Here is a 9863-nt window from a genome sequence, read left to right as displayed (position 1 = left end):
AACTTTTTTTTAAAATCGTATTTTTAAAATAAATTAATACAAGTTTAGATTCACGATATTTGACATTAATATTTCGTGCCAATCCACGACATTGCATATAGGAAGCGATTTAAATGTCTCTATGCGTGCCGGTTTAAGATAAATTTACAATACATATAGGCGCGGAGATACGAATTTTTAATACCATGAGTGACGTTAAGATTTCATTCAAACATAACATATTGCTTTAAATTTATGGCACCTCAATTCATTTTGCTGGTTGTAGCAGGTGCAAGATATTTTTTTTTCAAGTAGCCTATTCTTTTTCAAAATGTGCTTTACAAATGGTAGCAGTGTTCTTCCGAACATTGCCAGCTCCAACCGGTATTTAAGTGGAAATTATACATACAATTGAAACTCTTATCTCTTAAGCTTGGTTCCCACTGGGACGCATGGCAAGGACGTAGACGCAACGCAAGCGTGTTGACCAATGACAAGCGACAGTTCGAATAATACATCACTTGGTAAAATTCCCACTAGAACGCAACGCAGCGACGTATCGACGCAAAGTGTTGTATTGCGTAATCACAAATGGGAACCGACGACGCAATAGTGCTGCAAACATCGCAGGTTTGATTTCACGCAGGCGGGGGAAAACACAATTATTGGAAGGGTATTTTCTTACGTTGCGTAGGTTGCGTCGCTAGTGGAAACCACGCTTTACGTTGCGTTACGAGCGAGTCATATGGCCGAGCGGTTAAGGCAGGGGCGCCGTTTACCGTACCTAAAGAGCCAACAACAACATCGGCAAGGGTTCGAGGCCGACTCGCTCCTAGTTCTGGTGGTGGAACAAGTCTTCTCGGATAAGGACTATAAACCGTAGGTCCAGTGTACACAGTTATAACCTGTGTGTACTTTAAAGAACCCAGTTCATTATTCGAAAAAGAGTAGGGGGTTACCCCGGTGAACTGGTTCACACAATAGCCCCTGTATCAGGGGGATTACCACCTATCTGATAGGACAGTGATTAATTCACTATTGGTAATCCTTGGCCACATTGCCTAAAGACATAAAATAAAAAATAAATAAATAATAATTCGGTACGCCGCTAATGCTTGGTTCCCACTAGAGACGCAACACAAGGACGTAACGGAACGTAAGTGAATTAACCAATCACAAGCGATGTATTATTCGAACTGTCGCTTGTCATTGGTTAAGCTTGGTTCCCACTAGAACGTAACGCAAGGACGTAAACGCAACGCAAGCGTTTTAACCAATGACAAGCGAAGTTATAGACAGTTAGCAATCACAAGCGAATAAGCCATCGCTTGTGATTGGTCAATTCACTTGCGTTGCGTTACGTCTTTGCGTTGCGTCGCTAGTGGGAACCACGCTTTAACAAGCTTGCGTTGCGTTTACGTCATTGCGTTACGTTCTAGTGGGAACCAAGCTTTATTGGACTTGATTTCTATATTGTGAGAACACTGTTGTATAAAATGAATGTGTATGCTGGAACTTCTGGACCCAATGTCAAATGCAACAAAAGACAAATTATTGCCGTATCGTTATTGTATAAAATTATTAAAGTTTATTATAAAAATATTCACAACTAGAGTATTAGAGTATTTTCAACAATTAAAAAAAAATCAACTATAATACTAAAATTACGACCTGCGCAGTATTATTTATATTATAAAAAATTGCTAACTGAATCACCACTCATAATGATACTAGATGAATATATTATAAAGAATCTACTTAACGTTATGCTGCAAATACCAATACAGAAGGTTGTTTTCCAGTTATAAAAATACAATGTCAATGTCATAGTTCATTTGATCGAAAAGGAAGTTCATGTCGACATACAATATTGTTCAAAATTAATTAAAAGCCTAATTTTTCCATGCGAATCAAAAGCGTCATGTTATACGCATGCGTAGAATACTGGTTTGTAAGATAGAAACATGAATACGTATGCGTATAACAATTTCGCCTAGTGGAAAATCGGCTTCAATGATATTAAAGATGTATTGTCCCTTTGTCAAATTACAAAAAAATTAAAAATAAAAGATTTCGAAAAAAAGTGGGTCATTTTGAAGTATCATAATAGTTATTAACTTTCACCAAAAATTAGTCGAAAAAAAAATCATTTAACTGAAATACAGACATTTTTTGGTTCAAAAAATAACTTTGACTTCCAGTCAGAGTTTTCGATCAAAACATATCTCATAATGCAACGCGCTTATTTGAATACTCTGTATGCATAATCATAAAACTTCCTCGCGATCTGTGTGAAAACACCTTCTCAACCGTGACGAGTTGTAAACAATCCTAATTAGCATCATGCATAATGTATAATCATGGTTTGAAATCTTTGTTTACTTTCGCTCGCGACGATTTTCCAGACGAAATGTAATCAAATTAATTTAGCTGTTAATTACGTAAAATTGTTGTTTTTGGCTCGAATTTTCGACTTAAAGTGAATAACTTTAATATTACTTTGATATGGCCAATTTAAATTTAGAATATTCTGACCTTCATTTTTTTGTGTTTCAAGGGACAATACATCTTTAACAAATGAGGAAATTATTCTATGCGAGTGTATTAATTCCCGGTTCAGGTCGATGGTGCGCCAGACATGGAAAATTAATGCTAAAGCTGACTTGGCCAATTTGTTCACGCGAATCGAAAGCGTCAACTTATACGCATGCGTATTCAAATTTCCATCTTCCATATCTCTCTCTACGCATGCGTATAAGCTGACGCTTTCGATTCGCGCGAAAAAAAATCGCCTAGTGGAAAATCGCCTTTATAGTGGTAATTTTTGGCCACTATCTTTCCGCAAGCTATCGTTCCGGGTCTGGGCTTATGGTAAACTTTAAAAAAGCCTATAAGTTATTATTAATAGGCCTACCCTCAGTATGATGTAGAAAAATTCTCTTATTTATATTCTTATTCCAATTGACAGTCAAACGGAATAAGTGTGACTAACTGTGGCTTTATACAGCTGAATCATTGCCGCTGGCATACTGTATATAGTTAGATTTAGATTTGCGACGACTTGAAGCTCTGTCTACACTATCAAACTAGTTTGACAAAAAATGTGTGATATGGTAGTGATATGCCCAAATATGGTAGTGATATGACATCATCATGTCGCACAATGAGTTCATGATCGAACTTGTGCCATGTCAGCGCAAATCGGAAGTTCACGAGTTATTAGTTTAACGTTTAAAGAAATGCTACACGTTTAAAGAAATGGTACGCCTATAGTAACTAAAAATAATATAGCAAAAACAACAGAGACCGAACTCGTCAAAGCTGAGGCGGCACTTGGTGGAGTTATGGGTATGAGGTCTCGCCCTGTTGGCAGAGGTATTGTTAAAGAACTTGGATATTCATCCGTGTTGCGATCGTTACACCATAATTCTGGGTCCAACTCATCTAAAATAACAAAACAAAAGAAATCAGTTAAGCAATACAGTATTGGTCAGATGTTTTGCCCTACTCTGACGTAATTTATACTTCATACTAAGTAAATTGAGAATACTTGCGAAAAAAAACGTAATTCTCGGGTGGGACTCGAATCCACGACCTCCAGATCACCTCTTAGCCATCAGCGCAAGCTCGATGGTCTAGAGGTATGAACGCCAGGCTAGTATTCTCAATGTACTTACGTACAAAGCTACTCCACAGTAGAATTACAATACAGTATTATTATACAATGATACAATGACGAATCTAGTTAAAAAACGTAATTTTACCTAATAACCGTAAGAGTATATTTATTTTGTAAACAAGTTTACAATGAACGTAAAAGAATTACTGCATTCGATTAGAGTTTGGAAGTGCAAGTACTAATAGGGAGCCGACCTATGACATAGAACATGTGACGTCATTTTATTTTGTTCATGTGTTTGGGTCTGGCAATTCGACGCGAAAATTCGAAATCGTAGACGATGACGACAAAGTAATGCATATATTAACATAAATATAATGACGAATGTACAATAATCTATTTTTATAATACAAGTATCTATTTTTATAAATCAATCTCTAATGTACAATAATCCTTTTTTTTATAATATAAGCATCTGTTTCTATAATCTCTCTAATCTAATGTAATTTTTGCACAGTATTTTATTTGCTTTATGTTTTTTTGTATTGAATTTTGTTTGTTGATATGTATTGTTGACGTGGGTTTGGTTAAGCACATCTTTTGATGACAGTTTTTTAAACTTTTGCTTTACCTCGACAGCCCCGTTCAACTTGTTTGTTTCTGATTGTCGAAAGATTGAAAATAAAATAAATAAAATATTAAATAATTTACCAAGGCGACGATCGAACGCACATCAAAGGTGCGCCGCAAATCGACGACTCTATATTAAAGGTAAATCGTAATAGGTCAACTTTAAACCAATCACAATCAAGTTTGATGAGTGATCGCTTTCCATGAAGCCTTACTATTTTAAATATGTATAGTTTACTTTTAAATCGACGGAATATATTAAAAACCACTCGAAATTCCAATACCGGATCGTATACTTACTCGGAGGTAAACTGACTGAAAAGCGGAACCAGAATGTGACGTCACTGTCACTGCAACCCTGAGCGTCACAGAAGAATCTGAAGAAAGCAGTGTTCCCTGGCGCCTGACGGCAATCGTATATCTTGGTGTCGCAAAACTCACGACCAAGCTGATCTTCAACACTGAAACATAACAAATTAATAAAACAGTGATTTGTCGGAAAATGCTTTCCAAAGAAACAACATTGAAATTTGCACAACATTATTGCTGAACGCAGTTAAATCTTGTACCACAAATTAAAATATGTAACATAGAATTGACATGTGGAGTGACGGCTTATGAGCGCTCACTGGCTAAACACAGGGGTCCCGAAGCTTATGGTGGCCCATGAGCAATGTCCAGAGGAAAATACAGGCATTAAAATATGTCGAAAAGTCTCTAAAAACGCCCGAGGCCTCCAGCGTCTGAGGGCCACTTGGTGTTGCTAATAAACCAGGGGCATCTGCGTTACGCCACTGCATGTTACGTGTTTTGTTCAATATTTACGGTGTGCAGCATTTGCACACTGCATTTGGTGTAACAAAAATGTCTGGATATTCTTACGAAACGAGTGCCAATAAATCCATCACTGTATTTTACTTACCAAATTACTGATCCTGGAGGTGACGATTCCGCCTAAAAAACATAAAACAAATATTTTAGGCCTACAATTTGATAAAAATGAATTAGCCTAGGCCTAGTAGACTTCGTTGATGATAATTTATATTGCGCTTATTTGAGTCCACCGATTTATGTTAACGCATGACGCTTTCCACTTTCGTATTTGACGATACAAGGAGGGAAGCACTTTGACCAATCACGACGCGCCGCACTATCCGAATTGTCGCTTGTGATTGGTCAACCTATCGTTGTGCTACGCCGTTGTGTTGCGTCCAAGTGGCACCTTCTTACTGTATTCTACGGTCCCACTTAAAAACAATCAACTGGAAGCCAATTAGCTGTCATATAAGGGGATTTTGTTTTTTTTAAGGTAAATAATTTTTTATTCAATCCAGTTTTTGGTCAAAGTGAATAACTATTATGTGTTCCATTAAAATGGCAAGAAAAATGTTTAGGGGGACAATATATCTTTAACCAAGAAAGTATTGGTGTTAAGCTTACCATGATCTCTATCCTCTTATCATCTACATTGGCGACTGAATAGCAAGGAGTGGGCTGTCCTGCGTCGGTTTCAAAATACCTTATGACAGAAGACTGGAAGCCCAGAGGTCTGCCATCAGGATCAAAGAGTGCTGTGTAGTTACCATACTGCTCGGGTGGAAGCGGCACCCAGTTCGGATCACTAGGGTTGCATGAAGCTGACCACGTGCCTGCCATATAAAATATGCATGCCACTAATTTATAATAATTGTTATATGTGGTAGCCATTAGCAGAACGCACTCTTAAATTTATCCCAGCGTTTAAACTGTAAAATATCGGAATGCGTAGAGACTATTATTTATCAGATACTACTACCCCAATGACATAAGTGTGTATACTCCCCCTCCTACAACGGATTTTTATTGCTGAAAACAGAGATAACGTTAAGAAACTGAGAATTTTCTTAACAGCGTGAAATCTATAAAAAAAACTCCAAGTGCAACATAATTAAACACATCGGTTAGGCTTGCTTGGACATTTCTTTTTTCGTGCGTCCCGTAGGAGGCCTAGCTGACAATTTCATGGAAGCTGTAATGAAATGGTCTACAAATTTCACTAATTTGCAATATTGTTATATGTGTGGTGGCCTATCATTTATCTTATTCTATACGATTAGGAATTAATACAGCCTAAAAAAGTAATCCCTCGATGGTGGTTTAAAGCCCATTGCTTTAATGATGACGTTGATTGAGTCTAATCAAGAGAAACAAGTTCGCCAACCCTTTGTTCATAGGTAGTACGCTTGATCGAATGATAGGAATGATACAATGTGAATACAGTAATCCTAATGGAAGATAATCTCTGGATTAAATCAGAGCAGATTACATAAGGCGCATCCGTCTATTGTTATATCATGGAGAAATAAGTTAGGTTAAGTTATTTCTCCATGGTTATATTTAGCGAACGAGGTAGAGATTACTATTAGGCATAATGCTCACTCAAATCCCTATATAATTTACTGTTGTACTTTGGTTGATTTTCTATTTTTATGATCTGTAAATTAGATTTCGTATTAAGTAGGTTTACATACATATAATCGCCAGATCAAATAATATTAATTCTGAATATCATTCAGATATCAATATAAGCTGTAGGACTGTGGTCAACATGCTTGCCTTCCGATACCAAGGTCCTGGGTTCAATCCTGACCTCGTGCCAGGGTACTTGTAACCACTCACAACTCTTTCAGCTCCACTCTCCAAGCCTCAAATGAGACTTAGTTTATAAGAACGAATTACAAAATAGTTTATCTATCCTGTAACTGGCGGTCAATCGCTGTTGGACGTCGCGTATGAAGTTAAAAAAAATCCTGATTTTTTAATGAAAGGAAAAGCGTACAAGAAATTAAGGGGAAACTTTTGGACCTACAAAAGTGTCCTTTTAATAGGGTGTCCCCCTGAATGGTCGCGAGTGCTAAAACATACATTTCTCCTCGTTCTTTTCACTGAAAAGTGTATTCTACTTTAGGGTGTCTCAACAAAAAATAAAGGGGGTGAGGTTACGGGAGTGTAGCTTAATGATAAAATATTAATAACACATTCAAATAGTAACAGAGGTTAAAAAGGATAACCTATTGTCCTCCAAAAACATGACGCAAGAATTTAACCAAAAACCATAGTCAGACAATTTAAACATTTTTCTACAGTTTTTAAGGTAAATACTTCTATTTTTCGATCCAAATTTGGTAAAAGTAAATAACTATTGGCATAATCATGACAATTAAAAAAAAATATCTCTTAATTTTAGGATGACAATATACCTTTAACTGTCATATTATTAGGCTATATGTGTTTAGTTGATTAAATTGATTTGATAGGATATTTCTCATTATTATCTTCTGTTGATCATTCCTTAATATAATTATAATAATACTGTATTCATTTATGATCGAGAATTCTATATATACAGTAGGTATGTTCAAATTACTTTCACATATCAATGATAATGTAGATGTTCCAAAACACGTCCTGACGCAAATGTTAATTTAGGATTAATGAACAGTTAAAATAACGTTTCTGTTGGTATTCGTTGATGCAGAAGACACTTTGGAAATCGATTAAACTTATCAAAGTGAATTGTCAATGTGGAATTTTGCCATAAAATGTAGGCCACTATTATTGTTGTTGTCTATTTATTGCTACACAATTTGTTGTGTTTTTTAAACTACTTTTTCTATTATTATTTCTCATAAATTGTTATTTTATAAGCATTATCATAATTGTGATTCTGAGCTTTAAGCCTACTTATTTTCTTGTATACGTAGTTATTGAATTTCGTTCTATCAAGTTTAGTGTTACAGGTACCAATTGTACTTTACTCCATGGTCCTATTCGGTCTATAAACAGGACTGAGTCAACGTACTGGTGGTAGTAAGAGAAGAGCTCGAGTATTGCATTGATTTATATGCATATAGAACGGAGTTAAAACCTAATATTAGCAAGCTATTGGAATAGGGTAAAACGTGCATTTGCTTCTACCATTGTAGAAGGCCACAGATGTATGCATCTTAATGACTTCCTTGTATTGTAGGCAATTTACAAAATGATGACTCGCAAAACTATTGTTTATACGTACGTGACCATTCGTGGAGTGTGTAATAATCGTATTATTCCATGGCTATATAGTTTACTGTCGGAAACTTCGAGACATCCTTAACTTTAAGCCTAGCTAGTCTACAACATGATTAGAACACTATTATCTAAAGCAAGTGAATGAAAAAGACAGGTAATACTTACAGCGAACAAAAATCGTTAATAATGAAATACTGAGTAGGCCTACCAGTTGCATCTTGGAGTATTAAGTATAGGCTACACTCAGGGGTATTATTGTTCTCGCGGCAGCTTGGACTTTCGACTGAATTGACAGGCGCGGTATAGCGTAGTGGTGGTAGTACAATACAGCACAGTAATAGTAAATAATGCTAAGGTTAGTTCTATTTTTAGAAACAATAGCTCGATGACACGATGACAATAATCAATGATTACTATACAATGGCGTAAAAGGTGTGTGAACAAACATACATGTGACATAGGGGGCGTAACTTCTTGCTAATAAACCACCAACCTGATTCTAACGTCAGATTAGGACTTTACTCCATGGACTAACCATGCAAATATAAAAGTATAGTGCTTATAATTGCTATTCAATAACAGTGCATAGGCCAGTAGACAGATAGATAGGCCAGTAGTAGCATAGGCTAGTAGATAGTATTGGTAGTGATCATAACATGTTGATCCTAAATTTAATAGTATTGGTAGTGATCATAACATGTTGATCCTAAATTTAATTAATAATGAAAATAATCAGTATAGTTTAGGTGAAAGAAAGAATAAGTCATTTATTTGGGATACACATAAAGGTCAAGATTATTCTGCTTACCACCAAGAACTGAACTTAGGATTTGATAACTGGGATGTTATTGTTAACAACTTCAATAATGTTAATGACATTTGGGAAGCATGGAAGTCAATTGTTATTTCAGCTGCGGTAAATGGAATTGGAAAGAGAGTAATTAATAATAAACATAAACCATGGTTTGATAAAGAAGCTGATATTGCAATAAAACGTAGGAAAAATGCTGCACGAACGCATAGAAAGTACATCAAAAGAGAAGATAAAGATAATGCTACTTCAGAATTTTTATGGAATAATTACCTGGAAAAACGTGCCGATACTAAAATTTTAATTAAACAAAAGATTAACAAGAAAAGAGTCGATAATTCAATTAAAATTGCTAATAAAGGTGGACCAAGATGTAAAGATTTCTGGAAAGCCCTAAGAGGCCCTAAACATAAACAGGAAGTGGTCAGTTGTATTAAATCACCTTTTTCGGACGAAATTATTACAGAAAAGGTTAAAATGAACCAAACAGTAAAACAATACTGGGAAACTCTAGGAAAAATGCATATGAATATGTCTGATTGCATCTCACTTAACACGTCGATGTTTATCCAGAAGGTACGTTCCGATCTAAGTTCAGACAATCCTAATAATACTAATATTAATGATAATAATGCAAATAGTAATGAACACTCGGAATCATTCCTACATAATATCAAATTAAATATTAATACTGTTTCAATTGCTCTTGCACATGCCAAAAATAATAAGGCGCCAGGACCAGATGGAATTACAAACGAACTCCTTAAAAATGGG

The 9863-nt window shown here is 35.7% G+C and overlaps 1 protein-coding gene across 1 annotated transcript; it reads right to left on the bottom strand.

The window, feature by feature from the left end:
• Positions 1-2765: 2765 nt before the first annotated feature.
• On the bottom strand, positions 2766-8625 carry LOC144856474 (uncharacterized). Its single transcript, XM_078714489.1, has 5 exons — positions 8444-8625; positions 5669-5877; positions 5151-5182; positions 4529-4689; positions 2766-3423 (listed from the first exon to the last, which is right to left on the bottom strand). The coding sequence occupies exons 1-5, from the start codon at positions 8493-8495 to the stop codon at positions 3230-3232; spliced, it is 648 nt and encodes a 215-aa protein (XP_078570615.1). The 5' UTR covers positions 8496-8625; the 3' UTR covers positions 2766-3229.
• Positions 8626-9863: the final 1238 nt, after the last annotated feature.

This window comes from Antedon bifida, chromosome 11, assembly GCF_963402885.1.
Source record: "Antedon bifida chromosome 11, ecAntBifi1.1, whole genome shotgun sequence".
NCBI classification, from domain to species: Eukaryota; Metazoa; Echinodermata; class Crinoidea; order Comatulida; family Antedonidae; genus Antedon; species Antedon bifida.
This window is presented reverse-complemented; position numbering and strand designations above follow the sequence as displayed.

What these genes read in the sequence shown, in the direction of transcription:
- LOC144856474 (XM_078714489.1), bottom strand. Translation starts at nt 8,495, where the DNA reads ATGCAACTGGTAGGCCTACTCAGTATTTCATTATTAACGATTTTTGTT. An exon ending in ATTAACGATTTTTGTTCGCT is followed by an intron (nt 5,878 to 8,443) that starts GTAAGTATTACC and finishes TTTATATGGCAG; the next exon opens with GCACGTGGTCAGCTTCATGC. An exon ending in CCTCCAGGATCAGTAATTTG is followed by an intron (nt 4,690 to 5,150) that starts GTAAGTAAAATA and finishes GTTATGTTTCAG; the next exon opens with TGTTGAAGATCAGCTTGGTC.